We start from the raw sequence: 20,345 nt of genomic DNA on the forward strand, positions 1-20,345 counted from the left end.
GTATTGTAACCACAGACAAAAGCAGACATGGTAATACGGTTTACATAGACTGGGAAATCAATCGTTTTGTATAGATTTTAGCTTTTACCATGCTGCTTTCGTTTCTATTGTTGGAGGCTGGAATGTGTGTTAACTGGGGGCGGTGTGTGGAGATGGGTGTTAACTTAGGATCTGTGTGGGCAGGAATGGGTGTTTACTGGGGGCGTTTTACACGAGAACTTTGCTCGTTCTCGGTAACCAGGCGAAATGAAAAAAAAAGACAGTGCGCATGCGCGCACGCGCAATGCCGCTAAGCATGATGGGAATTGTAGTTTTTTATTACGCTGTGCCGTGCCTGTCATGAACGCGCACCGCAAACCCGGAAATAAAGGCAGAGACAGCAGAGGAAATGAAGGGGCATGATATTGAAGGTAGATTTTCGGATATATAGAAAAAATATATATAAAAGTAAGAACATGAATGTGTATAAGTACCTAACAGACATTGATTTAAACCTATAAAATTTTTACCTTTACAACCCCTTTAAGTCACATTAAGCAGTTTCTAGAGATTAACTTTGTTTAAATATTTTTCCTTAACTGCCCAAAATTCATTACTGTCAATGGGACAAAGCCATGGAGGAACTTGACTTACGCTGCATTCACACCTGAGCGTAGCGTTTTCAAGCGTTTTTTGCGGCGTTTTTTACCACGATTTTGTGCAGGGCAAAAGGTCACCAATGTTAAAAGAAGAAAAACACCCAAATCTGCTCAATTCGAGCGACAAAAAAGGGTCCGGAACTTGTTTGAGCTTCAGGCGTTTGGCTTCAGGCGACATGTAGTGGAGATGTGAACCATCTCCATTGAGAATAATATAATTTTTCCCCTCAAGCGTTTTGTAGCTTCCAGCTACAAAACGCTCAGGTGTGAATGGGGTCTTAAAGCTGTAGTTTTTATTATGTCTGGCTTAAATTTTTTACAAAGTTTGGAAAAGTCACTGTCGCAGAACAAAAAGTGCAGTGAAGTCAGACTTGTCTCAGGTCAAGGACACCAAATACTGAGGCCAGAGACAGCAGGCAACCAGTAATTCAGAAGGTGAGAGTTCATATATCTCTGCAATGGCATATGGGACATACACAACTATTATAAAAAGAAACACACCGTTCATCTTTACAAAAAAAACTGCATATGTGGGTAAGGGGTGTCTATAGATAAAATCAAACTGTGCAGCTCTAGTTGAATAATGTCCTTGCTTTAAAGCGGGAGTCCGCCGGGACTCTGCGTTTTTTTTTTTTTTTTTTTTTTAAAGCCAGCAGCTACAAATACTGCAGCTGCTGACTTTTAAAATAGTGACACTTACCTGTCCAGCGCGCCCGCGATGTCGGCACCCGAAGCCGATCTCTAGATCGTCTCTCGGGTGCTGCCGCCGCCATCTTGGGTATGGGAATCAGGAAATGGAGCCTTTCCGCTTCATTTCCCGGTTCCCTACTGCGCATGCGCGAATCGCGCTGCGCAATAAGGACGGTCCCCGCTGCCTCTGGGATCTGTGTGTTTCCCAGCAGGCAGCGGGGCACTTGCGGAAAGGGGCGGGCACTTGCGGAAAGGGGCGTAATCTACGCCCCTTTCCGCAGAGAGCTATCCCGGAAGTGGGTGCAGAATACCTGTACTGTACAGGTATCTGCACCCCCCTCCCCCCTGAAAGGTGCCAATTGTGGCGCCGGAGGGGGGGAGGGTTCTGATGAGCGGAAGGTCCACTTTAGGGTGGACCTCCGCTTTAAGTCGTTACTTTAGGGTGAAATGCTCAGAGATAATGCATCAGTAGAGAAAGCAGGTGGTTTGAATAATGGTGGCAAAGATAGAAGCCCCTTCGCAAATTAGTAGCAACAAGGCAGGATGGGAAGTTTCAATCTCAGACTTTTTCAGTGAGGCTTTAGTTAAATGGCCTAACACCAGTGATGGCAAACCTTGGCACCCCAGATGTTTTGGAACTACGTTTCCCATGATGCTCAACTACACTGCAGAGTGCATGAGCATCATGGGAAATGTAGTCCCAACACATCTGGGGTGCCAAGGTTCACCATCACTGGCCCACACTTATAACAAGGGAATTATCTAACTTTGGTTAAAGCTGCAGTGTTTGTTTTTATTTACAGGCACCACTTAACTACATATGCAGTTATTTGGTAAACTATGCCTTTAACCAATTACAGCCCACCCGTCATCGTTTTACATCACTACTTTGAAGATCGTTAGGGCAGCAGCTAGCTGCCATAACCCCCGGTATTCTCTTCAGTGGGTGGTCCGCTTAAAGATAAAAGGGGTCTCTATGGCGGATTCACCACGAGTCCGTGTGAGGAATGTCAAAATGTCACTTTCACCCATAGCTCTCCAAAAGGGACTTTTTTTTTTTTCAAATGACATTTTTTTATTGCATTTTAGTGTAAATATGAGATCTGAGGTCTTTTTGACCCCAGATCTCATATTTAAGCGCAGAAGCGAATGCATACGTGAGTAGCACCCACATAGGAAAATGGTTTTAAAACGACACATGAGGTATCTAAGTATATAAAAACTGAACAAAACTCTGGATAGCATAGAGGAGGAGAGAGGAGGTCTAGGACTAGAATTATTGCTCTCACTTGAACGATCGCTTAGATACCTCACGTAGAAAAACTCCATATTGAACAAAACATCACAGCAAAGGGAAACAAAAAATTAGAACAAGGTTGCTGACGCGTTTCACGTCTATTGAACAAAAGTCAGCTATGAATAAGCGCTGGTTATAGCGTGAAACGCTTCAGCAACCTTGTTCTATTTTTTTGTTTCCCTTTGCTGTGATGTTTTGTTCAATATGGAGTTTTTGCATTTGAAGAAATAAAGGCTTTTTACTCAATCTGGAGTGCGGCTATCCAGAGTTTTGTTCAGTTTTTGTATACTTGGCTTATGCAATCAGCCCGCACCTGGAACCCCCTACCTACCTGGAGAGTCAGTAGCCTGTTAGTGGATCGACCTGGAGTGGTGAAATCTCTGTTCTATGTGAGGTATCTAAGCGATCGTTCAAGTGAGAGCAATAATTCTAGTTCTAGACCTCCTCTAACGCAAAACATGCAACCTGTGTATTTTTCCCCCAAAAAAAAGGGCACTTGTAAGACCGTTGCGCAAATACGGTGTGACAAAGTGCTTAAACGACTGCCATTTTAAGCTCTACGGTGTTAGAAAAATATAATGTTTGGGGGTTCTAAGTAATTTTCTAGCAAAAAAAAAAAAAGGTTTTTAAAAAAGGTAGACACCAAATCTCAGAAAGAGGCGTGGTGCTTAAGTGGTTAAAAAGAACATCACATTCAGATTTATGTACTTTATCTGTAGAAAACAAAACTTTAGGTAGAATTTTTTTCTGTGCAATAAAGTTTCATCAGCGTTACTAGGGAAAGCCTTCATAAAGTGACCTCAGAGACATGGGGGCACTCCAGGCTCAGGGTCTTCCCTGCTTACCAGAACATCCATGAGATAGCACCTAGTACTTTGGAAAAAAAAAAAAAAAAAAAATACTCTTGGCAAAAATCTACTTTATATCCCAGCGACTGCTAAAAACTGTTCAGAGGAAGGCAGCATTTCTCCTTTTTGTCACTTACGTTTTTGCACTTGCTTCCAGAAACAGGAGTCCTGCAGAAGACAAATGAGACCCACATATTACCAAAGTCCTAAATGAGACATCAAATCTGGAATGCCAAAATGAGAATCTGAAAAAAGGTTGTTTAGAGGTGAAATATGAATCCCATACCATTCTCCTCAGCAAACTGCTTAGCCTCCTCGTATGTGACATCACGCTGGGCCTCCAGGTCCGCCTTATTGCCTATTAGAATGATTACCTGCAGAGGGAAACACAAGACATTACTGAATGGAACCAATATCCAGACACCCAACCTAGACTCAAAGCCTGACTTCCAACGTCAAGCAGACTTGACATCCAACTTCACCAAGACCCCCTACCTAGATGCAGGGCAAAACAATGAAAAATTAGACCCAAGCTTGGCCTGACAACTGTAAGCCCCTGTACACACGGTCGGAGATTTCCACAACCAAATCAGTCGGATTTTGCCCGTCGGATTGTGTCCGAAACTGTTGCATACACACGGTCGGACAAAGTTGGCGAAAAATCCGATCTTTCAGAACGTGATGACGTAATTTCGTTATGATGGGACTACGTTCAGGCTAGTAGCCAATAGCTTTGATGTAGGAATTTGATCTGAGCATGCGTGGCACTTGGACCGATCAAAATTCTCTACACATGATCAGAGTATGTGCGATCGGCCGAGTTGGTCGGGAAATATTTCCAACATGTTGGAAAATTGGGTCCGATGGATATTCCGACTGAATCAGTCCGATGCAGACCACACACAGTCGGATTATCCGACAACACGGTCCGATAGGACACATTCCGACGGATTCTCCGACCGTGTGTACAAGGGCTAACAAGGCCCCAACTCCACTTATAGACCATGCTCAGACTATGACAACTAATCAATTCCTGCCAGAAATTCAAGGTTAGTGGAGCCTAAACCAGCCCTAAAAACACACACTTCATTTTAGAGACCATGATTAAAATTGTGAGAACTTTGGTACTATGGCTTAATGCCCCAACAGCTTTGAGGACCACTGACGTACTAAATCTGTTATCGTCTTGTAATTTCATACAGCAAAAAAATTTAAAATGAAGGGCAGGTGACAGGCTAGAATATAATTATTATTTCATGACATTTCCCACTCTATACAATTCATGACACAACAAAGAAAATGAATAGAACTTACTGTGTTTGGATTGGTGAGGTTCCGTGCATCAGTCAACCAGCTGCTTAAATGGTTATATGTGCTTCTCCTTGAAGAGAAACAAGAATAGTCCTGGTGAATGCCTCTCATAACTGAGCTACCACATTTAGTTTTTTCTTCACACACCAACTGAAGCCCAAATTACGGATCTCCAACCCACCCAGGCTAAAATGATCATTCTTCCTCAATACAGCTAGCCTACCTTTGTATTGGCTCCTGGTAGATCTTGGTCAGCTTGGGATGGCATCTATAGAAATTCTTTGCCAGTTTGACATTGCACGGCTCCAGTAACATTTAACATTGGCATCTCTAGAAAACCTTGGTCAGCTCGGTTTGGCTGTGCCATGCCTAGCTGACCAAAATTGCACCGCACTAAATCGGCAAGTGCATGCTGGGTAGCCATGTGCATTCTGAAAAATTGGGGTTCAAGGATCAGTTATACCGCTTGCTGTTAAGACCGCTTGACAAAAAAAAAAAAAAAAAAAAAAAACACTATCTGGTCTACGTTTCTTTAAAAATAAAATTATAATTTGGGTAAGTTTCTGGGGTGCAGTCGCTGTAAATGGAGTTTGATGGCAAAAAAACAAAAGCAATAAAAAAAGAAAAAAAGCGTGCTGATGACAGACGATTCACCCCAAGTATGAAATGAGCACAGCTGAACTGTGCTGCTGTCTGATAGTATTTCAGCATCCAATACCATGCTAAGATAATGTGGGTTGACAGGGCTCAGAAGCTGGACTGAAGTATTGGATGGTGGCTGCAATAAACCACATATGTTCTCAAAGAATTGCTGGTACTTTAATTATAAAAAGGATGATAAAAAAATAAAAAAAACAGTACAATTGTTGCATGGTTATAATAATAACATACTATAGCTGACTGGGGCACTGATGGATTGAAGTGTCAGACTGGGAGGAACCAATGGTGGAATGCCGACCTAGAATTCCACGGTGCTAGCCAAGTCAGTGTTAAGTCACAGCAACAAGGGCAGTTGCCTTCCATGTTGGCCACGTCTGCTTCCCTTGGACACGTCACTTCCGGTCCGGACCCCAGTGACGCATTCCTCCTTGTCGCTCACCATGGCATCTCCTCCTCGGACACAGCCAACCGTAGGAGCATCCACATGGCCAGCATCAGGGACATCATTCTTGCTTGCCGGCGGACCCAGCATTCCACACACTGACTTGGCTAGCATCATGGCATTCTAGGTCAGCATTCCACCATTGGAGCCTCCCGATCTGACACCTCAATCCATCAGTGCCCCAGTCAGCTTTGTAGCCGTGGTGTTATTATAACCATGCAACAATTGTACAGTTTTATCATCCTTTTTATAATTGAAGTACCAGCAATTCTTTTACAGCATATGTGGTTTAATGCAGCTGTCATTCAATACTTCAGTCCAGCGGTCAACCCACATTACCTTGCCAAAAAAACCGACATACCAAATTTCAGCCATTAAGAGCCAGAATGTAGTCCCCCATTTCTGGAAATATGTATCAATACCTACTTACCGTATATACTCGAGTATAGGCCGACCCGAATATAAGCCGAGGCCCCCAATTTACCCCCAAAAAAACTGGCAAACTTATTGACTCGTGTATAAGCCGAGGGTGAGACATGCCTGTCCATCCCTGTGTGTGTGTCCGTCCCTGTGTGTCCGTCCATCCATCCCTGTGTGTGTGTCCGTCCCTGTGTGTCCGTCCATCCATCCCTGTGTGTGTGTGTGTCCATCCATCCATCCATCCCTGTGTGTGTGTGTGTCCATCCATCCATCCATCCCTGTGTGTGTGTGTCTCCATCCATCCATCCATCCCTGTGTGTGTGTGTCTCCATCCATCCATCCATCCCTGTGTGTGTGTGTCTCCATCCATCCATCCATCCCTGTGTGTGTGTGTCTCCATCCATCCATCCATCCCTGTGTGTGTGTGTCTCCATCCATCCATCCCTGTGTGTGTGTGTCTCCATCCATCCATCCATCCCTGTGTGTGTGTGTCCATGTGTGTGTGTGTGTGTGTGTCCATGTGTGTGTGTCCATGTGTGTGTGTGTGTGTGTGTGTGTGTGTGTGTGTCCAGCCTACCTGTGTCCCGAGCCTCCGTCCCGTGCCTTGCCTCCGTCCCGTGCCGTGCCTTGCCTCCGTCCCGTGCCGTGCCTTGCCTCCTTGCCTCCGTCCCGTGCCTTGCCTCCGTCCCGTGCCGTGCCAGGATCGCCGCTCTTCGTCGGCGCCTCGGCGGCCATTCTAAAATTCAAAAGCCGCGCCTCCGCCTTCGCCTGTGATAGGCGGAACACTGAATTTCCCAGCAGCCTGTGTTCCGCCTATCACGGACATCGTCTCATCCTCGTCCGTAGTACGAGGATGAGACGATGTCCGTGATAGGCGGAACACAGGCTGCTGGGAAATTCAGTGTTCCGCCTATCACAGGCGAAGGCGGAGGCGCGGCGTTTGAAGGGTAGAATGTCCGCTGTCTGTCTGCTCGACACGCTGATCGAGCAGGCAGACAGCGATGACTCGAGTATAAGCCGAGGGGGGCACTTTCAGCCTCAAAAAAGAGGCTGAAAATCTCGGCTTATACTCGAGTATATACGGTATACACAAACTGGAAAGAAAAATAATAATTTATATATATATATATATATATATATATATATATATATATATATATATATATATATATATATATATATATATATATATATATATATATAAAATTTTGCTTCAATTTTGGAGTAACCTAAAGTTAAATAACAAACGTTAAAAAAAAAAAAAAAAAAAAAAACCACTAAGCTGTTTTATGTTGAAAATGGTGCAATCTTGGGGACTTTCGAGATATAGATATAGATAGATAGGGCCTTTGTTATGTCATAATCTGAGAAAAAAAAAAGCTTTGGAAAATCTATTACACACCCCATTGTTTATACACCATATATTTTCTCCATAACTTGGAAAAAAACAGGCACATTTGGTATTGTTTGATTCCAGACAAATTCCAAAAATTATTTTAAGAAAAAAAAAAAAAAAAAATAACAGATCACGAATTTTTCACAATTTTTTCCTTCCAAAAAAGCACATAAAGCATGACGACATCAAAGAACAGTACTATCTGTCATCGTTCTGGTATATCTTAGTCACATATCCCAGGAGGTTGCAGCAGCAGGGACACAAATTACCTGGTGGGCAGAGCTGCCATACTCCATCAGGGGCCAGTTGGCTGAACCCAAAAGTGGCAGCCAGCTTCTAATGACTGATCAGCTGAATTGAGGATAGCCCAACATATAAAAATATAAAATAAAAAAAAGGTAAGGGGGCAGGGGGAGCTCACTTATTTGAACAAGCTAGATGTAAAGCTGTAAACCAGATGAGCACCAAAAATGGGGGGGGGATAAAAGATGATGCACCCCATATGACGAGATGGAACTCCCTAAATGGAAAACATACATTTTCAATGTCTGAACCTTCCGTTAGTCTTCTACATTTGATTTTCTAGAAATAACCATCTACAATGGCCTTTAGAGTAATTTGTTTACCAACCAGAAAAACCTTTGAGTCCTGAGCTGTGTCATTTTATTACTGACATTTTTGCCTAATTTTTAAATTTTAGGTGGACTATGCCTTTAAGACCACAGGTTCCCGATTGTCAAGCCCGTGTTTTAGAGGCAATAGAAACCTGATAATAAAAGCATATATTACATTTATCTGATAAGAGTACAACAGGTCAAGAAACATTTTATGAAGCAAGTTAGAATAAAACCTTACCTAGTTATATCATAGACCATTAGTGCCCCTGCAGCCCCTCGGTAGTAGCTTCTAGTGACAGCTCGAAAACGCTCCTGTCCCGCTGTATCCCAAATCTGCAATTTAATTTTCTGGCCACTAACTTCAATTATCCGGGTTCCGAATTCCACACCAATTGTATGAGGACAATCTGCCATAACTGAGGAAGAAAGAGCAGGTTACGTCACCCTACGACCAAATCTTACAAAGATTGGAGGGGGTCAGGATGGCCATCCTGACCAATTAGAAAACAGAAAAAGTACAACATCCTAACTGAAACCAGAACTTGACAATTGACTGATGGGAAAAAGCAATGATGGATTTTACTGTAAGTACAAAAAGCCATTTCTTGGAGTTCACTGATGGACAGAGGAATATATTGACTGATGGGTTAAGCTCCATTCACATCAGATGCTGTGGGACTGCGCTAGATATTATTCCAGCATGGTCCCACTGCACGACAAGGCTAAATGCCTTGCCTCCTGTGTGCCCCGATTCATACCACTGCGTTGTGGTGGTGAGTGGACACAATCTGCTGAAAAAGGAGTAATGCATGCACTACATTTTAGCGCATTGCAATGTAAGGCTGCCAATTGAAAAGGATGTCCCTCAATGATCTCAAAACACAGATTTAAGACCCCTTTCACACCAGGGCATTTTGCAGGCGCTATAGCGTTAGAAATAGCGCCTGCAATCCGCCCTAAAGAAGCTGCACCATTGTATGTAGTGTGAAAGCCCCGAGGGCTTTCACACTACAGCGGTGCGCTGGCAGGACGTCAGGGAAAAGTCCTGCCAGCAGATTCTTTGCAGCGGTGTGTTTACTGCTCCTCCACCGCTGCTGCCCATTGAAATCAATGGGGCAGCGCTGTAATGCTGCCAGCAAAACGCCGCTATTGCGGCGTATTGCCAGCAGTTTTAACCCTTTCGCAGCCGCTAGCGGGGGTAAAAGCGCCCCGCTAGCGGCCAAAATCCGCCGCAAATCTGGCGGTAAAACGCCGCTAAAAAGAGCGGTGTTTTACCGCCGACGCAATGTGCGGTGTGGTGTGAAAGGGGTCTTAAAAGGCAAATGCAAGAAACTTTTTTCATTCTTGTTCATTGGAGCTTTGGAAGCTCCAAAAGCATTCGGGGGCTGGGCAAAAGCAATAAAACACTAACGGGCCCAAGAAAAAACGTACTGTTGGCAGCTTACAGCTCAGTATGCCTTCCATGTGCTTTCAGCATTTTGGGATCACCGATTCAGAAATACCTCTACTTTCAGTAATTTGGCTTTAACTGAAATGTCAAACCCAGTGACTGAAGCAAGACATACATGGATCCTCGACACACACAAGATCAGGAAGACCTGGAAGAGACCCCGAAGTGTGAGCCAGAAGTCCTACTAGGTCCAAATACCACAAACACCTAGGCCAGTCTGGCACAATGAGGTTCACTGGAACACCCTCCCTTTTGATCCTGCAGAGCAGGAGAAGAAGGGGGTTTCAGGGAAGGAACAGTCAGCTAGGGATAAATAAAGCTCGCCAAGATGCCAAAGGGGTTTTCCATAGTGTAGTAAGTTTATCAAAAGTAATAACAGCAGAATTCAGAACAGCGAATTCAGTTAACTCACATGGACACCTGCCAACGACCCGGACCGCACAGCTTCAGCACCAGAATCTACATTACATCCAATTATCAAGGGGTTAAAGAGGAAGTAAACCCTGATGAGTTTACTTCCTCTTTGATTCCCTGCAAAGGTAAAGCATAATGGACTACTATGCATCACATAGTAGTCCATTATGTGTCACTTACCTGACACAGGAGCCAGCGAAGTCACCGCTGTCCCCTGTAGTCCGGCGCATCCATCTTCTCGGTGGGTCTCCTGCTCCGCCGCTGTCATTCGACGAAGCCGCGATGACGTCACTCCAGTGCACGCGAGCCGCCACTCACGGCATATCGCCGTTGACCGCGGCGCTCAGTGCGCCTGCGCGCCGCTGTCTATGGCGCCTGTCTTTCGGCATATATCTCCTAAACCGTGTAGCTTTAGGAGATATTTCTTGGACCTACAGGTAAGCCTTAATCTAGCGTTTGTAAAGTCTCTTTTTTCCCCCCAATAAAAATACTGCAGCCAGGAGTTTGTGAGAATAAGCTAATCCCTGCGCACTCTTCTCAGACAGCGGGCAGACGAGATTTATTAAAGTGTTTGCAAAGTCTCTTTTTTTTTTCCCCCTATAAAAATAAACATATTATGTTTTGTTATACTTACCTGCTCTGTTTCAGTTGATTTGCACAGAGCAGCCTTGATCTTCTTCTCGGTTCCCTAGTCTATGATCCTGACCCTCCCTCCTGTTCAGTGCCCCCACAGCAAGCAGTTTGCTATGGGGGCACCTGAGCCGAGTCACAGCTCCCCGTGTCCATTCAGAAGCAGACCCCCCGGCTCCACCTCCTCTCTCCCTCAATTGGCTAGATGACTGACAGCAGCAAGGAGCCAAAGGCACCACTTCTGTGTCTCAGCCAATCGGGAAGGAGAATCTCGGACAGCTGTGACACTCGTGGACATTACTGGTCTGAGAGGGAGCTCAAGTGTTAAAAAGGAGGCTGCTGCACACAGAAGGCTTTTTTACATTTCCTTGTAAATGATCTCAAACTGCTTTATGTGGCATCATTTATAAAATACTTCCAGGTAGGTACAACTAGTGTTTTCTAGCTATGGTACAACATTACAATACATCACATCAAGTGTACCCAACACTAATAACATATTCCTAGCTACAGTGTCACCACTGTACCTAGGTATGTGTGTGTTATGAGTATTGGGTACACTTAATGTGAGAATTGCTTTTTTTTTTGCAGCAATAACTTATGGTGCGCACATCATTTTTAGGATTTGTTTTTCCTTTTCTTCTGTGGCACGGAGGGAGTATTGTTGAACATTACATTATAACCTACAGCATAGAATTAATAGCCCTTGAAAACATCCTCCAACAATCCAATCAGCACGCAGTATGCAGACAAAAAAAAAAAAAAAAAGGGGGGGGGGGGACGACGTGACTTCCAATTGCCACGTGCAGTTCTCTGCCATAGTACATATTATCCCCCTCCGTTCTGGATATTGCTGCATGCATGGCAGCTTTGGTTGTGGCTGCATGTTCACATCAGTTATAGCACTAAGCATTGGCGACAAGAGCTGCAGCAGATGCATCAGAGACAGAAACACTTACATTTCTTTTCGGTGAACTGGTGCAGCAAGCAAGATTTCCCCACTCCCATGTCACCTGCAAGAGAAAAGATCCGTTTACTGGAGACATCACAGGCAAAGAGATAAAAACAACAAAGAACAGCGCCCTCTAAGACCCCTTTCACACTGGGGCGCTTTGCAGGCGCTACAGAGCTAAAAAAAAAAAAAAAGTGCCCGCAAAGCTCCCTGAAAAAGACGCTCCATTCACTCCAGTGTGAAAGATGAGGGCTTTCACATCACACTGGAGCGGTGCGCTGGCAGGATGGTCCTGCTAGCAGCATCTAGAAGTCCTGCTAGCAGTATCTCTGGAGCAGTGAAGAAGCGGTATGTATACTGCTCCTGCCCATTGAAATGAATGGGGCAGCGCGGCTATAACACCGGCAAAGCGCCGCTGCAGCAGCACTTTGTAGTGGTTTTTAACCCTCTCTCGGTCGCTAGCAGGGGGGTAAAACCGCCACACTAATGGCCGAATACTGCTGCTAAAACGATGGTAAAACGCCCCAGTGTGAAAGGGGCCTAAGTGCAGCAAGTAAACAGTTTTAATTGTAAACAATACAAATACACTCAAAAACTAGTAGTATATTCAGGCATGGCATATGGTTCATCTGCTCTGACTTCCAGGTGATCTCCAACTTCACTGGCTTAGAAGGCCACACAGTTGGTATTAACACTAATCAATAACCAATGATCTGTTTATTATTGATTTTTATTTAAATAAAGTTTTTCCTACTAAATGATTTTTATAAATTTCAAAAGTATTATCACTATTTCTTTATAGATATACCATTACTAGATAAATTATGATTCTAGTGGGCTTTAGTAGCAAGTATAGTCCAAAAGTAGCCTTTTTCGTAGTATTGCCATGGTTACCTGAGCCCCTTATATATACATACATACATACATACACACACACACTCCTTACTCAAAGATGGCCACCAGTGAAGCCTGAGGAAGGAGCATGCTCGCTCTGAATGCGAAGCACCGCCCGCTGATCCGATACCCGGAAGTGACGCCTGTGTGCACCGCTGATCTTCATTCCAGCCATCCTGAAGCACCGTGACCCAACAGTGCGGTCAGATCGCAGACTAACATCTAAGCCAGTGACGCTAGAGATCACCCAGAAGTCTGAGCAGAGGAACCATATTCTATGCCTGAATATACTACTCATCTGTGAGTGTATTTATATCTATTGTTTACAATTAAAATGTTTTACTTGTTGCACTTAGAGGGCGCTGTTCTTTTTATATTCCAGAGTTTTTCCTTCTAAGGCCCCTTTCACACATGCGGACGGTATGTCCGTATTTCATCCATCCGTTTGCGGATGAAATACGGACATACGTGCATCCCTATGGGACAGCAGGTGTCTGCAGGATGAACATCCGCAGACACCCGCTATTGTCCACCTCCACAACTGTCCGATTCTGCAGACGGAGGAAAATCCTATTTTTCTATCCGTCTGCAGAGCGGATCGGATGAACATGGACAGACGGTCCGTGCTCATCCGATCCCCATAGAGGAGAGCGGAGAGCTGACAGGGCGGTCCCTGCACAGTGTGCGGAGACCGCCCTGTCCGCCGCCGGCTCAGCGGGGACAACGGAGTGATCGAGCGAGCGGATCATCACGGGGCGGATCATTACTGATCCGTCCCGTGTGAAAGGGGCCTAAAAAAAACTCTGGCAGACTCCTGTGGGCAGCATAAATTGGTTTCCTTACAAGAACTTAAATTTTATGGACTTGTCTTACTGCTCCCTCTTTTATCCATGCCATATCAATTTATTAGTAACAACACTGTCATGTCGAGAGTGCACCATGTTATCCCACTGTCTGTATGTCAAACGCAAGAGATAAACAATACACATGTATTGTAAATAATACATGAATTCTCTGCAGGTTACAATATCGGTAATTACACCATATTGTCCAGCGAACAGTTTACAGGCTATGTGCATGCTGCCCGTTACTGAATAGTGCATAACACGGTCCTGTATTAAAACATCTGTAGGAAAGTTGGTTTTATGACTTGCGTGTAAAATCCATTTCATTGGGTACAGTACACAGGCTCATTTAAGTCTTAACCATGGCAGTTATCTCCTTCTCCACCTTCAGTTGACTGGACATTGGTAAACAGATTTCTGTGACAACCCATATAACCCCTGCTGTTCCTAGCAACCAAAATTAGTTTTGTGGCCTATGTCCTATTCTGTACTCCAAGAGAAGGATTTTTAGAGGCAAGCCAAACATCTTTATTGTGTGTATGTGTATAATAAATATAAATATAAATATATATATATATATATATATATATATATATATATATATATATATATATATATATATATATATATATATATATATATATATATATATATATATATATATATATATATATATATATATATATATATATTGTTTGGGTGTTCTAAGTAATTTTCGAGCAAAAAAAAAAAAAAACTGATTTAAACTTGTAAACACAGAGTCTGAAAAAGAGGCTCAGTCCTTAAGTAGTTAAGGCTGGATTCACACCTATGGCATTTTTAGTGCTTTTTGCAGATTTGTACTACAGAACGTGTTCCATAGGAAACCATGATAAATGGACTGTAGTGCAAAAAGCACTAAAAACGCATAGGTGTGAATCCAGCCTAAGGGCTTTCCCTGCAGATACAAAACAGGGTGAGATCATGTGACCATAAAAAACAGCGCTGCAGGAAAAGGGTATTTAAAAGGATTAATATAAAATATACAGTGGAATGATATATAACCAATTTATGTGAATGAATGATGGCAATTAACACTTCTCTTTTTAGTATCACTTTAAAATGGAAGTAAACTCCCCTAACGTTTTCATACAAGGAAGCTGCCATCTTTGCCTCTGTTGAATCTTCAACTGCTATGGTGCTGCACATGTGATTCGTTATGACACCAGCCATTGGATGGTTTAATAGTTTGGCTGAGAGCACAGCCAATGTGCAGTTAGCATTCCCGGCATGCCTTTTTATTTTTAATTTTTTTTTTAACTGTTTAAATCTATGGGTTTACTTCCACTTTAAAGTGTTAACCATGGAATGTCCCCGAGCAATACAAGTGAAGGATGAGCAATAAAGCAAACAAAGCCAACAGGCCCAAATCCAATGATAGCAGCTTGAAGTAACTTTCAGCCAAAAGTTGGGGTCAGGGGCCTGAGCATTCACCTGGTAAAACTTCACAAAATGTGTAAACTATATGCCAAAGTCGCAGTCTTACAATCTGAGAAACCGTTGCCTGGCGCCAAAATACCCAATAGGCACTGACTGATGCAATCAAATGAGCCCCAACAGGGATAGGGGAAACCCCATCCTTAAAAGGCATAAGATATAGTGATAATCTGCCTTAATTTCTGAGAAATAGTAGGAAGATAGGTGGGGTGCCATTTGCAGGAGCCTGCAGCAGGACAAAAATATCTGATTGCCCGATAGAAGCAATGGCCATGAGATAAACCGCCAACCTGCACCAAATCTAAAAAGCGGAGAGAAATCTTTGGGATGCTTAGGAGCAGGACAGAGAAGGTAGGAAAATGTCCTGATTAACATGGAAGTAAAAAAGCACCTGGTGGGGGGGGTGGGTAAAAAAAAAAATAAAAAAAAAAAGGAGGAGGCCTGAGCCCTCAGAACCACCGTCTCCCTAGTAAGAACAAGGTGTGTGTTTTTTGGGGGGGTTTTTTTCACAAGATAAAAGTCACCAAATCTAAGACCAAAGCAAGAAGCAATTCAGAAGCTGTGAGGCTGCGGGTAAGATGGCTTGAGAAAGGGAACTTTCAATGCAAAGATCAGCCAGGAATCTGCGTATAGCTAGCATCCATATGCCAGCAACCTGCTCTCAGTACAGAGAGGTCATTTTTCACCTAAAAACACTAGCAAAAAAAAAAAAAAAAAAAAAAAAAAAAAAAAACAGGACTTCTGAAGTGGAAGGGGTTATGTGGGCTGCATTACAATTGCGTTTACCAGTGTTCAATCACCTGAAGGTGGCTGCATAGAACACACAGGTAAAGTGGATTTAAAGGCTTATGGTTTCATACCTTTATGCATGAAGGTAAAAAACCTGTGTGCAGCCCCCCCCCCCCCCAGCTCTCCTAATAGTCACCTGAGCTCCTTCTCGATCCAGTGATGTGCACGAGAGCTGAGCTTCTCCAGAGTCTCTCATTCCTCATTGGCTGAAACAGCAGCCAGTGAGTCAATGAGGGGGGAGTGGAGGGCAAGGCTGAGCTGCAGGGCTCTGGGTGTGTCTTATGGACGCATAGAGCGGGACTTGGGAGCGAGCATGCACCAGTGCCCCCAGAGTAAGCGGCTTGTTATTGATGGCACTGGCTGAAGAGGAGGAGCCAGAAGACAAGTGGAGGATTGGGGCTGCTCTATGCAAAACCACGGCACAGAGCAAGGAGGACATTTGAATTGTTTTTTAAATGAACCTTTAAATCAAGTGAGTCACTTTAAAGCAGAGTTCCGCCCACAAGTGGAATTTCCGCCCACAAGTGGAATTTCCGCTTATCCGATTCCCTCCCCCCCATTCCAGTGCTACATTTGGGCGCAGTGTGCTTCACGCACACACAGTAGGAACCCGACCGTGAAGCCGAAAGGCTACACTGCCAGGTTCCCTTACCGGCAATGGCTGCGGCAGCACCTGACAGCTGATGGAAACATCAGCTGCAGTGCCGACATTGCTGTACTCCAGGGACAGGCAAGTGTCCTTATGTTAAAAATCAGCAGTTACAGGATGTGTAGCTGCTGACTTAATTTTTAAAGGGGCATTTTTAAAGGATACGTTACACCCTGAACATGGGTGCAACTGCAACATGTTACAAAAGGTGAACATGTAACAGGTTACAAATGCACCACCCCCCACTCCCCCCGTTCGGACAGCTAGCAAGGGATCTTCTCCACCTGCCGGGCCACGTCTTCCATTCTGTGTCCTGTGAATAGGAAAACTAAAAGGCCCTACAGCTTTTGCGGCTGTCGGCTTGTAGTCCTCAATGAACTACTATGGCACTGATGAGCGCTGTGGTAGTTCATCAAGTTTTCCTCTCACAGTGTAACTGCCTGGCTGTATCAAAGGTAGGTCTGCAGGACCGTGGCATTACACCCATGATCTGATCGTCAATTCTTTACAGGTCGATCGCAAAAAAATATATGCATATTTTAGCTGCAAAAAAAAAAAGAGCTTTTATTAATTTTTTGTAAAGGTGAACTTATCCTTTAAAGTGGTTGTAAACCCTTACAACACACTTTGACCTACAGGTAAGCCTAGATTAAGGCTCACCTGTAGGTCCAAGAAATATCTCCTAAACCTACATGGTTTAGGAGATATTTGCCGGATGCTGCGTGTGGCGGCTCCCGTGCACATGCGCGGGAGTGACGTCATTGCGGCTTCGCCAAATGACAGCGGCGGAGCAGCGAGACCCACCGAGAAGATGGATGCGCCGGACTACAGGGGACAGTGGTGACTTCGCTGGCTCCTGTGTCAGGTAAGTGACACATAATGGACTACTATGTGATGCATAGTAGTCCATTATGCTTGAACTTTGCAGGGAATGAAAGAGGAAGTAAACACATCAGGGTTTACTTCCTCTTTAAGGAGCCTGTGTGCTGTACTGTATGATTAAAATATAAGATGCCAACCAATCAGAATCCAGGCTCAGGTTAAAAAATAAATAAAAATAAATAAATAATAATAATAATAATAATGTCATTCATTTTCCTGTCCTCCTGGTTTTATAACAGAGGTTTAGACCCTGTCAACTTGCCAGGAACTTTGCAGGAGGTGCGCTAAAAAAACAGTTGAGGAAAAGTAAACGTGGCACCGTTTAGTGATCTAGTTACTACAAAAAAAGTGTAAGTGACAACACAAAACAAAAAAGGTTTTTACTTTCTAAAACTTGTAGGTCAGACCATGTGTTTCAAAATTCTCTGAAATGAGGACTGACTGATCCTACAGCAGCCCAATCAGATTTATACTGCCCCCGGAAATTAACAGCTGGAGAATGGAAGTCGGTTCTTTTAATAGGCCGTGCAACCTGCTCTCCTGCCTGAATCGTCATGCTGTGGCTCTCACCATAAAACACCCGGACATCACAGAAGGCCTCACTAATTGACAAGCTCCATCCCACACATTCCTCCAATGATTTCTACTCCGGTCATTTTACTGCATTTAGATTGACTTACCAATGATGATGTATTTGAAGATATAGGAGTAATTGTAAGGTGCGGTGGCCATGATGGCGCTGTAGAAAAGAAGGAAACGTTATTAGGCAGTAAGAGCATTCACTCATCTATAGAGACAGATGACAGTACCAGACTGAACAAGTAGTATAAAAACAATAAGCCAATTTTTACCAAAGCTGGGCTGAATAATAGAACACATATGCTTCTAAATCATTCCAATTAACTCACAGATTGGCTCTCAGCTCAACTTCCACAAGATGGTTGGGGTCTGTGTAACTATGAGCACTTATCCGAGATCAGTTGTTCAGGGAAATGCTGCCTTGTTCACCAATCAGCCATAAGGCCTCTTTCACACGGGGCGGATCAGTAAAGATCCGCCCCGCGATGATCCGCTCGCTCAGCGGGGATCGCTCCGTTGTCCCTGCTGAGCCCGCTGCGGACAGGGCGGTCTCCGCACACTGTGCGGGGACCGCCCTGTCAGCTCTCCGCTCTCCTCTATGGGGATCGGACGAGCACGGACCGTGTGTCCGTGTTCATCCGATCCGCTCTGCAGACGGACAGAAAAATAGGATTTTCCTCCGTCTGCAGAATCGGACATTTGCGGAGGCGGACAATAGCGGGTGTCTGCGGATGTTCATCTGCAGACACCCGCTATCCCATAGGGATGAATGGATGTCCGTATTTCATCCGCAAACGGATGGATGAAATACGGACATACCATCAGCATGTGTGAAAGGGGCCTAACAGTATGACCACTGACAGGTAAAGTGAATACTATCTATTTACAACGGCATCTGAAAATGGGAGGAATATATTAGGCAGCAAGTGAACATATTGTCCCTGAAGTTGATGTGTTGACAGAAGAAAAAGCTGGGTAAGCCTAAAGGATTTTCATGACTTTGACAAGAGCCAAAATCGATTAGCTAGACTGGTTCATAGCAATTCCAAAGCTGCAGCTTGTGTGTGATGTTCCCAGTGTGTAGTGGTCAGGAGGACCTACCAAAAGTGGTCCAAGGAAGGAAAACTGATGAACCAGCAACAGAGTCATGGGCAGCCAAGGCTCATTGATGCATGTGGGGAATGTAGGCTGGCCCGTGTAGTGTGATCCAATAGCTGGTATATTGTAGCCCAAATTGCGGAAAAAGTTAATGCTGGTTCCAATTTGTTGAGTATAGGCTGCATAGCCGCAGACTGGTCAAGGTGCCCATGCTGACCACAATGGGGCATGTGAGCATCAGAACTTGACCATGGAAAATAAAAAGTGACCAGGTCGGGAGAGTTCAAGAATGGTTTGAGGAAACCATCAAGCTCCTTGATGTGTTGACTTGGCCTTCAAATTCTCCAGATTGCATTCCAAAATGAGTATCTGTGGGATGTGCTAGATCAGTGGTCATCAACCCTGTCCTCAGGGCCCACTAACAGGCCAGGTTTGCAAGAGAACTGAAATAAATCACAAGTGATATCATTTGCTGCTCACTGATTGCAGTATTCTAGTCTGCATCTCCCCAAGGTAATACATAAAACCTGGCCTGTTAGTGGGCCCTGAGGACGGGGTTGATGACCACTGTGCTAGATAAACAAGTTAGATCCATGGAGGCTCCACCTCACAACTTACAGGGCTTAAAGGATCTGCTATTGACAGCTCGTGCCAAATTACACACCTTCCATACGGTGCTGTGGTTAAGAAATTAAGTGACAGGACCCCAATACAATTATATAAATGGGGCACAAGGGGGGGGGGGGGTCTCTCCCTTCCCCAAGTGTCAGTTACATCAGGGTACTCAGATTCATTTTCTCTGGAAATTCCCTAAATTGGTACGCTACTGGAATGAGGTTGTTGAGATCATTAATAATGTTTATCATACACAGCATGGATGGATCCGGTTATTTGACTATTGGGTGGCCTAGTGGAGGAGTTATACCCCCCCCCCCACCTCCCCATGTTGCTTTGACTAGATTGCAAGGTTTTGGCTCTCCCCCCCGAGCACCATCTATCAATGGATTCAACACATGTTAGGAAAAGATTGCATAACAGAATAGAAATGTGTCGGGTAAAATTTACCAAAATCTGGCAAGAATGGCTGGAGAACCCCGAAGTGGCCCCCTCCTCAACATGTTCTTACTAGACTGCTCCAGATCTAGGTGGGAAGATAGGAGAGCACGAGCCTCGACCTTCACAGACAGGCGTAGGAATAATGATTCTTGCTTAGATGACCTTGGATAATGAGTTAGGGAGTCATTTTTTCTTCTTGTACATTAATGGATGATACACACATGTGGGGGATATGTGGATGTTCTACGTTGTTTTTTTGTGTTATTGTCAGTTTAAAAGTTTGAACTTTCACACTTATTGTGCAGATGGTTT

General features: G+C 44.2%; 1 protein-coding gene across 1 annotated transcript in view; it reads right to left on the reverse strand.

The window, feature by feature from the left end:
* Nucleotides 1-20,345, reverse strand: part of RAB14 (RAB14, member RAS oncogene family) — a gene marked incomplete in the record, with an annotated part of 32,193 nt that overhangs the window by 8,289 nt on the left and 3,559 nt on the right. Inside the window, 6 exon segments of the mRNA XM_077479163.1 lie at nt 3,611-3,641; nt 3,760-3,847; nt 4,788-4,854; nt 8,558-8,735; nt 11,773-11,826; nt 17,981-18,039. Of these exon segments, the coding sequence (XP_077335289.1) occupies nt 3,611-3,641; nt 3,760-3,847; nt 4,788-4,854; nt 8,558-8,735; nt 11,773-11,826; nt 17,981-18,032 (470 nt within the window).

This window comes from Lithobates pipiens, unplaced genomic scaffold, assembly GCF_037356315.1.
Source record: "Lithobates pipiens isolate NorthernLeopardFrog02 unplaced genomic scaffold, aLitPip1_a1.2 Scaffold_14, whole genome shotgun sequence".
Lineage (NCBI taxonomy): Eukaryota > Metazoa > Chordata > Amphibia > Anura > Ranidae > Lithobates > Lithobates pipiens.